The sequence below is a fragment of the Triticum aestivum genome, chromosome 6D (assembly GCF_018294505.1).
Source record: "Triticum aestivum cultivar Chinese Spring chromosome 6D, IWGSC CS RefSeq v2.1, whole genome shotgun sequence".
In the NCBI taxonomy this organism is placed as follows: Eukaryota; Viridiplantae; Streptophyta; class Magnoliopsida; order Poales; family Poaceae; genus Triticum; species Triticum aestivum.
The window spans coordinates 223,014,160-223,033,320 of record NC_057811.1 but is presented as its reverse complement, the minus strand read 5'-3'; the positions used below and the strand labels follow the sequence as shown (position 1 = coordinate 223,033,320).

The following is a 19,161-nucleotide window of genomic DNA, read 5'->3' as shown; positions in this document are numbered from 1 at the left end:
ATGTTAATCACTATCTTATCTGGAAGATTAACTCCCACTTGATTCAAGCAATTGTAGTACCCAGACAATCTGAGCACATGCTCACTTGTTGAGATATTCTCCTCCATCTTTTAGCTATAGAACTTGTTGGAGATTTCATATCTCTCAACTCGGGTATTTGCTTGAAATATTAACTTCAACTCCTGGAACATCTCATATGGTCCATGACGTTCAAAACGTCTTTGAAGTCCCGATTCTAAGACATTAAGCATGGTGCACTAAACTATCAAGTAGTCATCATATGGAGCTTACCAAACGTTCATAACTTCTGCATTTGCTCCTACAATCGGTCTGTCACCTAGCGATGCATCAAGGACATAATTCTTCTGTGCAGCAATGAGGATAATCCTCAGATCACGGATCCAATCCGCATCATTGCTACTAACATCTTTCAACTTAGTTTTCTCTAGAAACATATCAAAATAAAATAGGGGAGCTAAACGCGAGCTATTGATCTACAACATAGATATGCTAATACTACTAGGACTAAGTTCAAGATAAATTAAAGTTCAATTAATCATATTACTTAAGAACTCCCACTTAGATAGACATCCCTCTCGTCATCTAAATGATCACGTGATCCATATCAACTAAACCATGTCAGATCATCACGTGAGATGGAGTAGTTTTCAATGGTGAACATCATTATATTGATCATATCTACTATATGATTCACGCTCGACCTTTCGGTCTCCAGTGTTCCGAGGCCATATCTGCATATGCTAGGCTCGTCAAGTTTAACCCGAGTATTCTGCGTGTCCAAAAACTGGCTTGCACCCGTTATAGATGAACGTAGAGCTTATCACACCCGATCATCACGTGGTGTCCCGGCACGACGAACTTTGGCAACGGTGCATACTCAGGGAGAACACTTTTATCTTGAAATTTAGTGAGAGATCATCTTATAATGCTACCGTCAATCAAAGCAAAATAAGATGCATAAAGGATAAACATCACATGCAATCAATATAAGTGATATGATATGGCCATCATCATCTTGTGCTTGTGAGCTCCATCTCCGAAGCACCGTCATGATCACCATCATCACCGATGCGACACCTTGATCTCCATCGTAGCATCGTTGTCGTCTCGCCAACTATTGCTTCTACGACTATCGCTACCGCTTAGTGATAAAGTAAAGCAATTACAGGGCGATTGCATTGCATACAATAAAGCGACAACCATATGGCTTCTACTAGTTGCCGATAACTCGGTTACAAAACATGATCATCTCATACAATAAAATACATCATGCCTTGACCATATCACATCACAACATGCCCTGCAAAAACAAGTTAGACGTCCTCTACTTTGTTGTTGCAAGTTTTACGTGGCTGCTACGGGCTGAGCAAGAACCGTTCTTACCTACGCATCAAAACCACAACGATAGTTCGTCAAGTTAGTGTTGTTTTAACCTTCTCAAGGACCGGGCGTAGCCATACTCGGTTCAACTAAAGTTGGAGAAATTGACACCCACCTGGCACCTATGTGCAAAGCACGTCGGTAGAACCAGTCTCGCGTAAGCGTACGCGTAATGTCGGTCCTGGCCGCTTCATCCAACAATACCGCCGAACAAAAGTATGACATGCTGGTAAGCAGTATGACTTGTATCGCCCACAACTCACTTGTGTTCTACTCGTGCATATAACATCTACGCATAAACCTGGCTCGGATGCCACTGTTGGGGAACGTAGTAATTTCAAAAAAATTCCTACGCACACGCAAGATCATGGTGATGCATAGCAACGAGAGGGGAGAGTGTTGTTTACGTACCCTCGTAGACCGTAAGCGGAAGCGTTTATCAACGCGGTTGATGTAGTCGCACACCTTCACGATCCGTCCCGATCAAGTACCGAACGTACGGCACCTCCGCGTTCAGCACACGTTCAGCTCGATGACGTCCTCGCCTTCTTGATCCAGCAAGAGGGGCGAAGTAGTAGATGAGTTCCGGCAGCACGACGGCGTGGTGACGGTGTTGATGAAGAACAATCTTCGCAGGGCTTCGCCTAAGCACTACGAAAACTATGACGGAGGATAAACTAGAGGGGACGGGGTTGCCGGCACACGGCTTGGTGTTTCTTGATGTATCTTGGGTGCTAGCCCTACCCCTCTATTTATATGTTGAGCCTTGGGGTCGAAACTTGGAGTAAAAGCCTCCACAAAGTCAGTTTCACCTGAAAGGCAAGAGTCCTTCTCTAAGTCCAGGGCCAGACGCCAGGGTTCCCGGCGTCTGGACCTAGACGCCAGGGACCCTGGCGTCTGGCCCCTGGACTTCGCAAAACTTCCTTTTGTGCTTTCCAAAAACCTTGTGGGCTTTCCCCTTTGGCCCAAATAAAGTGTTCTCGTACCCAAACATTTCGGGAAACATCCGGAACCCATTCCGGAACCCTTCCGGAGACCAAACACTATTATCCCATATATCAATCTTTATCTCCGGACCATTCCGGAGTTCCTCGTCATGTCCGTGATCTTATCCGGAACTCCGAACAACATTCGGTCACCAACATACATAACTCATATAATACTATATCGTCAATGAACGTTAAGCATGCGGACCCTACGGGTTCGAGAACTATGTAGACATGACCGAGACACTTCTCTGGTCAATAACCAATAGCGGAACCTGGATGCCCATATTGGCTCCTACATATTCTACGAAGATCTTTATCGTTCGAACCGCATAACAACATATGTTGTTCCCTTTGTCATCGGTATGTTAGTTGCCCGAGATTCGATCGTCGGTATCCTCATACCTAGCTCAATCTCATTACCGGCAAGTCTCTTTACTCGTTCCGTAATGCTTCATCCCGCAACTAACTCATTAGTTACATTGCTTGCAAGGCTTATAGTGGTGTGCATTACCGAGAGGGCCCAGAGATACCTCTCCGACAATCGGAGTGACAAATCCTAATCTCGATCTATGCCAACTCAACAAACACCATCGGAGACACCTCTAGAGCACCTTTATAATCACCCAGTTACGTTGTGACGTTTGGTAGCACACAAAGTGTTCCTCCGGTATTTGGGAGTTGCATAATCTCATAGTCATAGGAACATGTATAAGTTATGAAGAAAGCAATAGCAATATACTAAACGATCAAATGCTAAGCTAACGGAATGGGTCAAGTCAGTCACATCATTCTGCTAATGATGTGACCCGTTAATCAAATGACAACTCATGTCTATGGCTAGGAAACTCAACCATCTTTGATTAACGAGCTAGTCAAGTAGAGGCATACTAGTTATGTTTGTCTATGTATTCACACATGTATTATGTTTCCGGTTAATACAATTCCAGCATGAATAATAAACATTTATCATGAAATAAGGAAATAAATAATAACTTTATTATTGCCTCTACGGCATATTTCCTTCACCCTTTAAGTCAGATGCTCTACTACAGAGGTTTGTAGTTCAGTTTTACATCCTTCCTTCCTAGGGTAGCAAATATGTACATGATTCAGCATTTTGGTGGATCAAGAGCTTTCCTATGTGAAATTCATAAAACAAACAACAAAAGAAGAGGTTGAGAGGGAGAGAGATGTCAAGGATCATACCGGTGTGGAGGAGACATGACGGTGTCGCTGACAGTAGGGAGGTCGATGACAGCACGGAGGGGACCTGTGCTCCGTGCCGCGCGCCTCGCACACATGGCCTTGTTCGCCAGCAACCGACAGCCCCATGTACGTCCACGTCCCCGGCGGCGGCAACCTGGTAGAAGACGGAGCGGTTGATGTCCTGTCGGTGTCCACACCTAAAACTTAATCGTGGACAGAATCAGGATAGAAGGTTGCAGTTTTAATAGCAAAGAAACTTACATAAAACCTCCGACCAGCCAACACAACACTACTAATTTCACTTCCAGAGGCAACATCTTTCATAGCATTCATAGAGTATGTCCATGCAAGGGCAAAATGATGCACTGTATACCTTGTTGAACTTCTGTTTGCCTTCCCTAGAGGAGTTGTATACTTCAAGCACTTCGTGTAAAAAAGGGGAAAACTGAACTGATAAGTAAAGATTAAAGATGGCTGCAAAAATATTAATGACGGCATACCTTCGTTGAGCTGGTCTTTGAGAAAATTCTAGTGATGCCCGCTACAGTAAATCGATGGTCTTTTGTATGTCAATTCCTCATCCATTGATTTTCTCTGTTTATCTCCTAAACAACACCAAGTAAAATTGTTGGACACAATTTGGTTAGTTACAGTGCAAAATTAACAGGCATCATAGAAGTCATGAAGAGGGATATAGGTTCACCTCTTTCCCGAAGATACCAATTGTACTCCTGTTCTATAGTAGTAGCAAAGGTGAACAGGGATCCTAGTGCAACCGACCATCGAAGAGCAACTCCCTTCCATCAACATCCTATACATCAAAAAGAGCAAACATACACAAGTGTTTAGTGCATATGTGCATGTCTTCACACCAAATCGGTAGTTGAGAAGTGTTCAAAATACCATACCTGGTGAATAGAAAGGCTAGCATTGATGCCAGCACCATTTACTTCTTTGCCCTGAACATACACTCTCGGAACTGACGGGCCCAACCCCCTCGGGATACAACAATCACATTGTTGTTCTTCGGGACATCAGGGCCATGTGATTGCAAGTGTGCAGGGAGAAATCCATGAGATAAATGAAGAATATGGTTTTGTTTCATGTGAGAGAATATTTTATCATAGTTGTCTGCCTCTAGAAAGTAGATGAGAACTTCAATTACAAGGATAGAACAAAGTGATGGCTGGACTCAGACAAATGTATCATGCAGTGAATGATTCATAGTATGCTCCACATAGAGCATGCAAGTTAATTTAATTAATTAAACCAACATGATGCAAGGAAACATCTTCCTGAAACTGGGCCTGATCTGAACAAACACTTGACAAAGGAAAGCCAAAAATCATGCAGAAAGCTAGTGAGCGTCATGTGCACCTGTGCGGAATCTGAGATGAGCTGGTAGTAAATGATATGGATCAGAGATTAAGGTAATAACACATTTAGAGACCAGAATAGCTAAACATGTATCATCATTATGTGTGTTCATAGGATCTGTTTTGGAGATTCATTAATACAAAAGCAGGTCTTTATGAAATATATCGATCTAACAGCAACGACAATGCAATAAAAAGGCAAAATGTTGGCAGAAAATGGGCTGCGACTAATACAAATCCAGCTTCATTCCAGTAGGTCATCTCAATCTCCCTTGACCTACATGAGAGAACACACCACTTATAATAGCTTATACTAACAATTTGTACCACCAATACTGAATCAAATGCTTCACATAGATCGCTACAAACATAGTAGATTCAGAATCAGTGTAAATAATTACAACATTTATAACCTAGAACTAATTGCGGAATACAGGTTTACCACTTCTTAATAATGAGATCACATAGCATGTTTTATCAGAGCAAAGCATCCTCCGTTAGGAACATTATGAAATAGCACCTCATTCCATCAAAATAATGAGATGATAAGATAAATGCTTGATGTTCATAAATAAGCAAAATAGCAACATGCCAGTAATACAATTTTATTATTATGTACCAACGCACAGATCTGTACTCCTAGATGTTAATTGGTGCCGGGATTCCATTCGCCGTTGGATCAGATCTCAATCAAATGGCTTCACATCCCTCTTACAGTCTTGGCATAGCCTTTTCCCTCGACGTACCGGGTAATATGTGAAATCCTACAGACTGAAGTAACAAAACAGGATTGTGGATTGTCATGATGACAAAATCCATGATATGCTAGCCCAGGCAGGTATGAAGACCAGGCATGGGAGTGGACACGACGATAAAGTGATGCAATTCTACCATATCACCAAAAAAAGGAAAAACAAAATATAAGCCTCCTCTATACAGCAGGCTGTAGGCATGCGTTCACCAATACTCTGGTGCTGACATTTTCGCATCAATCACCTACAGATCACCTTCACTGTAGCTGTTACATTTGGATAATGGAACCATGTACAGATGCAAAATGCTCCACTGACCAAATCATTCCTACCAAATATGACATAGTCACGTTGCAAAAATATATGCCATTCGCTGCAAAGCTTTACTACTAATACACCATTATAAGTATCGCCAACATATCATAATCAGTGCACACGATCACCCAACTGAAAACATCTAGACGATTCATACCCACATGTGAATCAGATCAGGTGTGTGAATATGCAAAAGAAAATGGGAGAAGAACAGTACCCAAATCATCAGAAGCATTCACATTTCCATGATCCACCTGCATCTCCTCCTCACTCCCGTCATCATCCGCCTCTTCCACAGCATTATTCTCCTCCTCTTCTTCAACTGCAGCATCGACCCGAGAGCCGCCAGGGAGCGCCTCATCGACCCGGATCAGCGCGTCCATGATGCCATACACCTCGGCCTCGAACTCTGCAGGGAGCCCGGTCTTCCTCCTGGACGCGGCGCCCATGCGCCAGTACCTCCCATCGGTCTGTGCCTCCCTGCGCGGCACAGCCCCGTACTCAGCCACGAGTGCCTCCCACTTCTGCCTGCACTCGCCGGCCTCCCTCCCCCTGCGCCTCGAGGGTGACCCTCTGGCCTCGGAGATGGCGATGTTCTCCGTGACGATGGCCCACTTCTGGAAGGCGGAGACGGAGCGGGCCCAGCCGTCGTCGTCCACGGCGGTGACGAGCGCAAGGGCCTCGGCGGTGGTCCACTCGGGCGCGCGGTCGAAGTGCGTGCGGCAGGGCTCTGGAGTCAGGCGGCGATGCGTGGAGGATTTGAAGTCAGGCGGTGGCGCTCGGGGCCCTGGAGGATTTGAAGTCAGGTGGCGGCTGGTTTCTGGCGGCGGGCGTGAGGGTCTGGGGTTTGGACCACTAGGAATTGGGGAAGCGAGGGACAGGGAGAGGCAGGTCCGCCCGAGGCGGGAGGCAGGTTGGCGGCCGGGATGCTGGCTGCAGGTGGATGGCAGAGTTTTCATCTGCTCCCTCGAATTGCTAGACGTACTTTTCGATGAGGGTTAATTGTTATCTGACGGTTAGATATAAATGAGTGATTTTGATCATGAGGATCTAATTGATCCATCTTGTTCTGTGTACATTTGACGATGTGGGTTTAGGAAAGATAATGTTTGCTCTTTTAACAGTAGTAGAGATTAAAGCGGGACCAAACGAAGCCAGACGAAACAAGAATATCACCTCTCTTTATTAGTAGGTATAGATATATGTGTATGTATCTATATATGCATCTATATATGTATGTATTGTATGTATGTATAGAGTAGCACTATTCTAATCCTATATAGGCGTGACGTGATGCTCCCGAATCCAGTCAGAACCGTCACGATAGAGAAAAAAGGAAGGAAACAGGGGTGAGTCCCCTCGATCCATCCGCTTCCCCCCGCCTCCCCCTCCCTCGCCTCCATCGCGCCGCCAGGCTCCCTCCACCGAGCTGCCGGCCTCCCTCCACCGCGCCGCCGGCCTCCCCGATCCAAACAAGACACCCACCATCACCCGGCGACACCACCGCTGCACCTCCCCCAGCCGGCGCCTCCGAGGTCGCCCGGCCCCATCGTCGGCCACCGCTGCGACGGTCGCCCCGCCCCAGCCACCTCTACCGTTGCCATGGCCGCCCGCCCCGCCATTGTTGTCGTGGCCACCCCGCCCCCAACCGCCGACGCACCACAGGCCCGACCCCAACCGGTGAAATGCCACATCACCTCCCGGACCACGTCGGGGTCACCGGATCTAGCGAGATCCTTCACCGCCCTTCCCTTGTTGATGACCACTAACATGCGCACAGGTTGGATGCTTTCCTGCAGCTGGAGGAGGCATTGACCTTCAGCTGGAGGAGGCATTGACCTTCAGCTGGCCACCACAAAAGACCTCTCCCGCACCCCTCCGTTGATCCCTTTGGCATTTTCACCTCTACCCGAGCTCTTAGTGACGTGCCTGAGGCCATAATTTCCTGTCTAGATCCCCTACGATGTTCTGCGTTTTAGATATTTGGTTCTCGTCATCGTTTGACTACGATATGTGTAGAAATCTTCTAGTATCTCTTCTGCCTCCTCTTTTCCCTCATCCATTTGTTTTGTTCTGTGTACGCGGGGGGGGGGGGGGGGGGGGTAGTTTCTTCTTAATAGTTGATTCTGCACTTGTATGGTGCATTTTGTCTCAGCTTTGAGTTGAATTCTTTGCTTCTCTTACATTGTGTCCAACAGGCTACAAAAGTTTGCATACAAACTATTCGTGTATGTCTGTAAGAGCTACTGTGATGTAGGGTGGAACCCTAAGGGATGATCTTTAACGATTTGGAGGGGGATTCCCGAAGAACACGAAGAACACAAGGGAAAAAACAAGAGGAAACACTTAAATTGACTTGATCCAATCACACATCTGCTAGATCCAAACACACAAAGAGAGATACAAAGGTTCAAATCCAACACAAGAAGATACAAGAGGTAACTAGTTCATCCCAATCCTTAGAGGAGTTGAGGTCTTGAACCCTAGAAGGATCTTCCCATGACGGGGTCTTGATTCCCCTATGGGCTCTTCTCCAAAGGAGGTCTTCAACTCCAATAGAGTGGTCTCTCTGTCTCTCTCTCAAGAGTAGAGGTAGGTAGGAGCAAAGCTCACATACAAATGAGCTATCATATTTGCTAACCCTCGAAAGGAGGAGGGGGGTCTATTTATAGTCTAGGCCACGAACGGGTAAGCGGGAGAGAGATACAAGGCCAAAGGCCCGGCTGCGCACATACAGGCATTGGACGTCCGAGGGACGTCGGTCGTCAGGTGGCTAGCGGGGGTCCGGACGTTCGCAGGGTGTCAGACTTTTGATGTTTTGGTTCTGTACAGGTGGCACCGGATTTCTGGTGGGCGTCGGACGTCCGGACGCTTGGACTACCGACGTCCGGTAGTCGTCGATCGTCCGACCGCTATATCGTCTTCGTCTACTGTTCTTCTGGCTAGGTCTTCTGCATCAGGTACCAGATGTTTGGTGGCGTCCGAACGTCCGGTGGCTGTAGCTTGCAGCAACTCCATTTCTTCCGTCTTCTCTTCCACGCTTCCCTCGCGGATGGTGTAGGTGATCCTTGGCGCTTGCACTCCTCCTCCTCGTCCGTGAAACTCCGACAATACTTCTGCATGCACACGAGAGTGGTGTCAAGTAGTATACCATCCTCAAAGGGGTCAAGTGAGCACGTGTAAAGGAGATGATTCACCTTTATGTATGTGAAGTAGATGTCGCACATGTCACTTGCCAAACGGGCTCTGGACATGGTGATGTTCGTAGGATGCTCCGCATCATCTCCCCCCGGGAAAGATCTGACCTCGGATCAAAAACTAAATCACCATGGGAAAGATATAGTCGCCTTGTAGAAGGGGAAGATCACCAAGCATTCGTCATCTTGACGCTCGAAAAGGGCACTCTCCAATATATCGCACCATCTTGTGGTTCCTTCAAAAGGAGCAAGGACAACAAACACTTGGAAAAACAAATGTGGTTAGCATTAGGGAAAAACTAAAGATTCAAGAGGTGATTCACCCAACAAGTGTCATCATCAACCATAGCATATGGTGTGACAAAGGATTGTAATATGGCATGTGAGCAAAATCAAGGACATCATGGAAACAAGCATGCAAATGTGAGGTAGAGCTGCAAATATGTGTGTCAAGTGGACAACCATCTACCTCAAGGTCATAGCAGAGATGCATAAAGCGCTTAACAAATGGTCTATGGTATGCATATGAATCATTCACAACACCAAATAAAATGAAGTGTCTAAACACATGGATCAAGTGCAAGACAATCCAAGCATAACGTGCATATGGTGTAGTGAAGATAGTGTGGCACTCAACACAATAGAAAGAGCAATTGTTCATCATGTGTGAGGCAATCAAGGCAAGCATGTAGCAATCAATGGGACATGGCACATGTGAAGAAATGACATTGCTGCAACCAAACATATGATAGGAACAAGTAATCTAAGAATTGGATGCAACACACGAGGTATATATGTCAGGAGGCATGACAATGTGGCAATGATAAGTCGAAGCAAGATCTCTAGCATGTGTGCAATATGTTAAGGTGCAAGCAAAAGATAAAGTATGATCCACAATATTCATTCTCATGGTTTGGGGGTTCTCAAAAGAGAAGGATACCATCTTGAAAGCATGTCCTTGTGCGTCCTTCACAATGCTGAAGCACAAGCAAGTACGATATAGAAGCATCGTGATCGAAGGTGGTTCGCTCTCAAGGATCGAATTGTCAACCCACGTGAAGTGGAAGTTGACATGAAGTCGAAAGATCCTACACATACACACAACAAAGAAAAGAGCGTATGTGCATGGTAGATAAACACATCATCCATCATGATGGTTCTCTTCTCTTGCACATAACCATTAGGAGCAAAAGTGCATGAATGATATGATGCAACAAATGGTTATATTCATGGCACTAGGCATATGGTGCAAAAATGGAAGGCAAGGATGCTTCACAAGAATTATGTCTAAATCTCCAAATATATGCGAGAATGCTATGGGGGCAATCTCATTAGCAAGACTATAATCATTGTTGCACTCAATACATGGCAAATCATCTAGCATGAGAGAGGCAATATATGGAGACATATGACAAGAAGCAATAGCAATCACATGCAAAGCATGGTAATAGTGTCTATTAACCACATGAAATGAGCAAGTATGAATCATGGGTGATGCACTACACAAAGCAAGTATAGTAATCATGTCGTGCAAACTAGTAGTGCAAAGATGCAACATACTAGAGGAAATCATGGCAATAATGTCGTGTGAGAAAATAATAGGCATAGACAATGCGCATGACATATCACAAGCACGAAAGCAAATCATGGTCAAAGTATCATCATAGGCATGGGGTAGAAAGCAAACATGGCAACAACAAGAAATATCTCCACCAAGCTTGCAAATACACATACAAGTATGAGAATCAAGCATCATGTGTAATGCAAAGCATGGGTCATAAATGCATGGCAAAAGCATAGGAATGAGCATATCATGCAAAGTGAGCATGAAAAAAATGGTAAAAGGATATATAGTGGACAATAACCCATAACCATGTGAGGGCCATGTAGAAGAAATGCGCAAAGTTTTTGCGCAAAGGGAATGGTGTGGAAAACAATCCACGGGATCCGAAATCATCATTGCTCTCTTGAGCTCATTTTTTCAACTCACGGGATTGTGAAGTTGACAAGTATTCATGGGTACCTACACAAAAATGACACAAAATGAAGAAATTGCGTGCGTGGTAAATGTACACATCATCCATCATGATGTTTATGTGCATGTGAGAGTTAGCACAAGATAAGCACCGCTCAAAGAAATTTGATGCCTGGTACAAGAACATGTCATCCATCATGAAAGAATAGTTGTTATGTATATTATGATGGAGACACAAATTAGATCAAGTATGTGGCACAACAATAGCAATTTTATTCATGGGGAGCATATGGTGTACACAAGCATTGGGATCATGCAATGGATGGGATGGATCAAAATCTCCTAAAATGTATGAGGAAACTATGGGGGTTTCCTCATGAGCAATATCAGAAACATCATATGGAGAATATTGAAAACATGGCAAACAATGCATGTCCGAAGCTATGTGATCATGGCATGGCATATGAGATAAATGATGCAAAGGGAGCATAGCAATATCATTATAAGAAAAACAAATGCCAATAACCATGGGCTTGTCATCTATGCCATATGTGCAAATTGGGTTTATGTGAATGGCATATGCATAGTTACTATGAAGAGATTGCAAATATGACATATTGTTGATCTCATGCATAGCATATAACAAGTCAAGAGGATTGTCAAACATGATGTGACCAAGAGAATTATCACAAGAAATCCTATACAACATGGCATCACAACTAATAGACTCCACATGGCAATCATCAAACTCATCATAAATGGGCAAATCATCGTATGGGGAAATCATACTAGCATGAAGCATGGCATGAGGTGGATCAATATCATGCAAGCAATCAATGTCAATATAGTCCACTAGTGGGACAAGAGCATCACCTTCACCTATGTTACCTTTCTCATTCCACACATGTCATGTAGGTGGGGTGGCAAAGACCAAATCATGGTCATCATCTTCATCTTGATGGAACCATGTGGGGGGCGCATCATATTGCTCCATGGCCATCATCTTGTCCAAAGGAAGGACGAAGTCATCGAGGGTCGGCGCATCATCGTATATGGGACCTATCACCAAATGAGGAGACGCAATAGAGGTAGAGGTTAAGTCGTTAGTGTTGAAAGTGGCCTCACAAGACCTATCAACTTCCTCTCTCAACTCTTGTGGTGGCTGACTCACTCCCTCAAAGTAGGTGCACTCAAAGTCACATATACTGGAGTCACTCATCTCACTCAAGTGGTGGGGGTTGTGGCTCTCCTCACATGGGACTTGGGGCAACTCATCATATATGGGGCTAGTGGTGAACTCGTTCTCACTCTCAATATGGTGGCACAAGTCACTCAAGTCATCATACATCGCCGTGGTCGAAGGGAACATCCCATGCTCAACCATCTCGTCATCGTCGCCGTGGATGAAGTCTGAAGATGGCACATCATCACTCGCCTCCATGACCGAAGTGGAAATCCCATGCTCGATCATCTCACTTTCGCCTCAAAAGATGGAAGCATCATCCTTGCTTGCCACCTTGTCGCTCGCCTCCAAAGCATGTTCCTTGAGAGACTCCGTAGTCGTAGTCGTCGCCGCGCCGTCTTCGAAAAGAGTCGTGGTAGACTCGCCATCATCAATGCCACAAAGAGGGATGGCGGTGAAGTCAAACTTGGAAGCGTCGTCTTGGAGCTCATCGGGCTTGGACATCTTGGCGGTACTATCCTCATGCTCGTTGTTGTGGAGCTTGGTCATCGTGAAGTGAGCTTGGGGTGAAGAAGCCTTGGCCTTCATGAATTCTTTTTCCACCATGAGAGCACCAAAATAGTTTTCATCGAGGGACATGTAGTTCTCGCGGAAGATAGTCTTGTAGATGTCGTTGTTCAATCCCATCACGAAGTAACACTTCATTGAAATGGGGTCGTCCACGCTGGCTCGTTGCAAGGCTTTCTTCATCTTCTTGAATTACTTGTCGATGGACTTGGATCCTTGGGTGGTGTTCACCAATTGGCGTTGAAGTTGTCCCATGTAGGTGGAAGGAAAAAACTCTTGCCACATAGCTTTCTTCGTCTTGGGCCAACTCAAGTCGAAGGTCTTCAAAGGTGTATAAAGCCACCATGTCGAGGCGTAGTTGTGGAAGTTACTTGTGGTGCACTTCCCTTGATCTTCGGAAGGGACTTGAAGTAGCTTGAGGTAGTCGTCCATCTTGTGCTCCCACTCGAGATACTCATCGGTGTCTTGATTTCCGTAGAAAGGAATCACGTGGTCGGTGTCGAGGTCGTAGTAGCTCGTGGAAGTCGCAGACTTGATCCTGGGGAGCTTTTCTTGAGGTGCTTGTTCGCGAAGATGCCACATGTCCGAAGGCGAAGATGCCTTGAAGTTGCTTGGCGAGCTAGCTATATCCCTCTTTTGTGTAACTGAGTGCTGAAGCTACTGACGTAATTCGATTATGAAAAATCTTGGTTACCATTATACGGATATGACATATATGGTGTGTTTTATAAGAAATTTCAATTTGATTACTAGATGGATTATCAAATAATAGGCTAATTACCCTGCTTATTGGGGTTTTCTATTGTAGACGGTTACTCAGAAAACACTGTGGGCGATGAAATCAAAGAACCCACACGGTTTCTAGAAAGTAGGCGTGTTGGATCAACTAACAATCACACACGGCTTCCGGCAGAGAACTATTTGCGTTAGGCCACCTTGCACAAACGTTTCCACACAAAAAATTGTGTGTGATATACATACAAACAGAAACTTTTTTTGGATTCACTGTATGAGATGTACATACGAACAGAAACGATTGGGCTTCGATGCCTCGCCCGATCGCACACGAGCTCATTTTGCCCCGCGTGTTTGGCCGGAGGGCCTATCCCCCTATCGCACACACTCACTAGGCTACGATTTAAAACTCCATCACGGAAAGGGGGTAAAACCGTTTGTATAGCACGTCTCTACATCAGTGTCTGGCACACATGCAAGCGATGGTTGTTGTCCTCTAGCACTCACTCACGCAGTTATCGGCGATGCTTCTCTCTGTCAGCCTCTTGGTCCATCACTTTCACTGACAGCGAGAGATGTTAATTAATTTGACTTAGGAGGGGATTAATTTTTTGTTTGTCTCGTGATATAGATCATGCTGTGAGATTATATATAATAGCACATGTGTACACATGAATCCATCCTGCTGGATCAAAGGGGGGGGGTGAGCACACGACACGTCATGAACCTCTTGCTCTATGGGGGGACCTTTGCAATTTTCAACGCATGCACCACATCAATGTTGTGCATTGGGCCGGGTATTCAACACATATGCATGCATCACACACCTCCATAAATATGTTCGAGACACACGCATGCAATGATTGTCTTTGGACACACTCTCACTCGCTTGGTTATGGGCGGCAAGCCTATATATATTCGTGGGTCCGCGTGGACGTCCATCATTTTGACTAACGACGAGAAAGGTTACCTGTAACATCCCAAAATTTACAATTTTGAAATGTTAATTATTTAAATAGGATTAAACCAAAACTTGCTTGTGTTGCTTATTGTTAGTTAATTTTGGCTAGATTTGAAAACTTTTGTAGTTAAATGGATATTGAAATTGAGAGGGAATAAGATGACTTTCCCAAATATTTATTTGTCGCTTATATTGGAGTTTGAGAATATTTAAAGTATTCAAAGCAATTTAGAAACAATATGAGAGAAGGAAATATGACTCCTTCGATATAAAAATTTGGAAATGCTTTAATTTTTATTTTGATATTATCGCTGGAGTTCATAAATATTTTATGGCACATTTAGAAAGCCAAAAACAAATTTTGTAAGAATGTTATGTGTATTTCATTTCATTGTTTTGGACTGGAAAAATGTTCAGTGTTTTATATTGATGAGGACATCAATACCATTGTTACACCCACAACCCCTACTACTACATATACTGGACCAATTACTAGAGATCGTGCACGCCAATTAAATTATCAGGTACTTTCATTTCTTGGTAATGATTCTAATGTTCATGAGAATATGATGCTGCCTAAATTGGATACATTTGTTTTGCTTACAAATGAAGGGCCTAGCTTGGAGAAGGATGAACATTGGAGCAAGAACAATCATGGAGTTGATGGCATGCGCAAGGGGAACAAGAACGGAGTTACAAGTGATGATTTCAGGACTTTGAAGCCACCATAAGGAGTGCATGAAGCCTTGGACAAAATATACAAGATGCCACTTCATAAATTTCGTCTAGAGGCTATTCTAGGTGTTGCGTCACCTTATTATTGGGCCAGGCCCATGTAATTTTGAAATACATAAGTATAGGCTGTTTTTAGAGTCCGTATGTGTGGGGAAAAAAGAGATAGGGTTGGTTTCGGACCCCTTCCCCAAGGGCCACAAAATTCCCCCCCCTCTTCCTCCATATATACCGCCCTTAGGGCATTGTTTAGACTTTGGGTTTTGTTTAGATTAAAAGTTCGCCATAGCTGCAACTTCACGTACTTCGTTTGTGTTCAACGACCAGACAAAGGCGTCACAGAACCCCACCTTGATCAATAAAGCTTTCCTATTATATTCACAATATCCAGATTGCAATCTTAGTTTCTTGCTTGTTCTTCGTTTACCTGCAGGAAACAGACCTTCGTGGTCAGGTTGATCGTGCTCCGGCGTGGTCAATAACCTCTCAGAGTTGGTTTAGCGATAGCTAAGGCGCGACGTCCTCACACATTCATAGTCGGATCGTCAAAGTCGACTTCCTCCAAAACGATAGGCACCATCTCATCGAAAGACGAGACACCTTTGCTTCTATCAAGTGGTATCAGATTTCCAGGTTGCTCGGTGAGATTTTACAGTTTTTCATAGTTTAGATCGGGTTTGTGTTTCATACCTACAGTCCACGAAAAAGCCAAAAAAAATTAGGATTAGTTCATCATATCCGAACCAGTCTGAGCCTTGGCATAGTCTTTTCAGTATTTTGCTTTGTTGAATTTGCGGTTGCATCCTCGTGTTAGGTTGCTGGTCTTAGCGTCTAGTTTCCCTTAGAGTTTCGAGTTCTGTTCACAAGTTGTCACGCCGCCGCCGCACCATCGTCATCACTCCTGCCATCTACCACCACCGCTTATCCACCACCAATTCGTATCCATATACCATCACCAGTCCGTATCCATATACCACCACCAATCCGTATCCATATACCACCACCAATCCGTATCCATATACGACCATCGCTGCCATATACCATCACCGCTGCCATATCTTACCATCCTATATCCACCACCAATCCGATTCTTTTCATATTAGGTTTGTTTTTGAGATCCATCTATTTTCCGTTTCGTGTTTCCTTGCCTGAGTAGGTATCGGAAAAAAAAGTCTGGAGACCCCCGGGCAGTTTTTAGGCCAAAATTTCGGCGACCAAAAATATTTTTCCCTATCCTATTTTTAGGTCCCAGGGAGTGTTTTGAGACACTCGTCATCATAGTGATTTTTTGTCGCATTTTTTCGCTGTCGCAGCCCTGATTTCTGAAAAAAAGTCCAAAAAAAATTTCATGCCTATCCTGTTAGTTTGATTTGGGAAGAGTTTTGAGACACTCGCCATTATAGTGATTTTTCGCAAAAAAAAGGAGCGCAAAAAAAGAGCAATTTTTTTTTCAGAGTGTGCTTTTCCCTTGCTTATGTGCAGCGTCGTGATTTTGTTAGTGTTCTAGGCTCGTGTCTCTAGTATGGTCTAGCCTAGGACCAGCACAGTACCGTCGTTGAGCGTTTATTCAACTTTGCATATCTGAATTGATTATTGCTGACCCTTTTTGCTACCATATTATAAGCCTTCCCAGCTCCACATACATCTACGTCATGCGTTTGACTCTCTGTGGTAATCGCTCTATCCAAGCTTCGAGAGTTTTGACTACAATGGTTGCTGGTCACCACCTGCTGCTTGGTAAGAACTGGTAAGAATTTGAGATTTGCTTGACGGATTTGTGACACCCACCACCACCACTTGTTAGTAGTCCGTAGGATCATATTCTTGTGTGTTTCTATTGCTGCTAACCATGCCAGGATCACAAGCCGACGAGATTGACTGGGAGAATGTAACGAACAAGGAGCTTCATGATAAGTTTCAGCAAATGATGACTGAACAGGTGCAAGATGTGCTGAACAATTTTGAAGAGGCCATGGAGAAGATCCCTGGCCTTGAGAAGACGTTCGAAACAAAGCTCGATAACAGATTTAATGAACTGCTTGCGCGTCTTCCACCACCAGCTGCACCTGCCGCACCTCTGCAACAACAACAACAACAACAACAACAACTACTACTACTACTACTACTACTACTACTACTACTACTACTACTACTACTACCTCCACGTCGCGAAACAGCCCTCCGCCGAGCGAGCCATGTCCTTCTTCTGCCTGGCCAAACTGTTGGTGCTACTGTTGATACTTTTGTGGCTCCTGCAGCTGATGCGGAGGATGATTATGCGGGAGATTACGAGGATGAGGTTGATCAAAATCAGAACTACGTGCAACCACCAGCACCACAACCACCAGATCGTCCACATGCAAATAATGGCAATGGTAGGGGTCCCCCTCAGGTACGAGATCATGACCATCTCCCTAAACTGAAATTGAATATTCCACCATTTGAGGGTAGATATGTTCCTGATATATGTCTTACTTGGGAGTTAGAAACTGAACAACGATTTACATGTTTACAATATCCTGAGGAGAGACGTGTTCCTGCTGCTGTTTGTGCTTTCACTAGCTTTGCATGTGTTTGGTGGTCTGAACATTGTAGATTATATCCTATTCCAGCTACTTGGGCTGCTTTGAAAACTGCTATGCGTACTCGTTGGGTTCCACCATATTATCAACGTGTATTAATTCAAAAATTGCAGCGTTTAAGACAAGGAAAAAATTCCGTAGAAGAATATTATCAGGAATTACAAACTGGCATGATTAGATGTGGTATTGTTGAGGAGAATGAAGCTATGCTTGCACGTTTTATGGGTGGATTAGATAGAGAGATTCAGACCATTCTAGAGTATAAGGAGTATAATAATATCACTCATTTATTCCATCTTGCTTGTAAAGCTGAACGTGAAGTGCAGGATCGACAGGCATTGGCGCGAACTAACTTTTCTGCAGGTCGACCTTCATCATGGACACCACGTGCATCCTCTACTTCCACTGCACCATCACCTCCATCAGGTGCCACCTTCAGCCGTGATACAAGAAAGCAGGCACAACCACCACTCTCTGCCAAGAGCACACCTGCCGGGCCTGCGCAGAGCTCTTCTTCTTCCATGGTGTCAACAGGGCACACAAGTGATATTATTTGTCGTCATTGTAAGGGAAGAGGACATTTTGCGAGAGAATGCAAATCTCAGCGTGTGATGATTGCTACTGAGGATGGTGGGTATGAGTCCGCTAGTGACTATGATGAGGAGACTTTGGCTCTTATTACACATGAAGAACACGATGGAGATGATTCTGATCATGAGACGCAATACATGGTTGCTGAAGATGCTGATAGGTATGAATGTTTAGTTGCTCAACGTGTTTTGAGTGTGCAGGTTACACAAGCCGAGCAAAATCAGAGGCATAATTTGTTCCATACAAAGGGAGTTGTGAAGGAACGTTCTATTCGCGTCATCATAGATGGAGGGAGCTGCAACAACTTGGCTAGCATGGAGATGGTGGAGAATCTATCTCTCACCACAAGACCACATCCACATGCTTACTACATCCAATGGTTCAACAACAGTGGCAAGGTTAAGGTAACACGTATTGTTCGTGTGCATTTTAGTATCTCTACATATGCTGATTATGTTGATTGTGATGTGGTACCTATGCAAGCATGTTCCTTATTACTTGGTAGACCATGTCAATTTGATAAAAATTCCGTACACCATGGTAGAAACAATCAGTATACTCTTGTTCATATGGATAAACATATTACTTTGCTTCCTATG

The 19,161-nt window shown here is 44.4% G+C and overlaps 1 protein-coding gene across 1 annotated transcript; it reads right to left on the bottom strand.

Annotated features, from left to right (window-relative positions):
• Positions 1 to 5,043: 5,043 nt before the first annotated feature.
• LOC123144512 (uncharacterized) lies at positions 5,044 to 7,135 on the bottom strand. The gene is made up of 2 exons (XM_044563696.1): positions 6,257 to 7,135; positions 5,044 to 5,249 (listed from the first exon to the last, which is right to left on the bottom strand). Exons 1-2 carry the CDS (start codon positions 6,996 to 6,998, stop codon positions 5,230 to 5,232), a joined length of 762 nt encoding a protein of 253 aa, XP_044419631.1. The 5' UTR covers positions 6,999 to 7,135; the 3' UTR covers positions 5,044 to 5,229.
• Between the last annotated feature and the right edge of the window lie 12,026 nt (positions 7,136 to 19,161).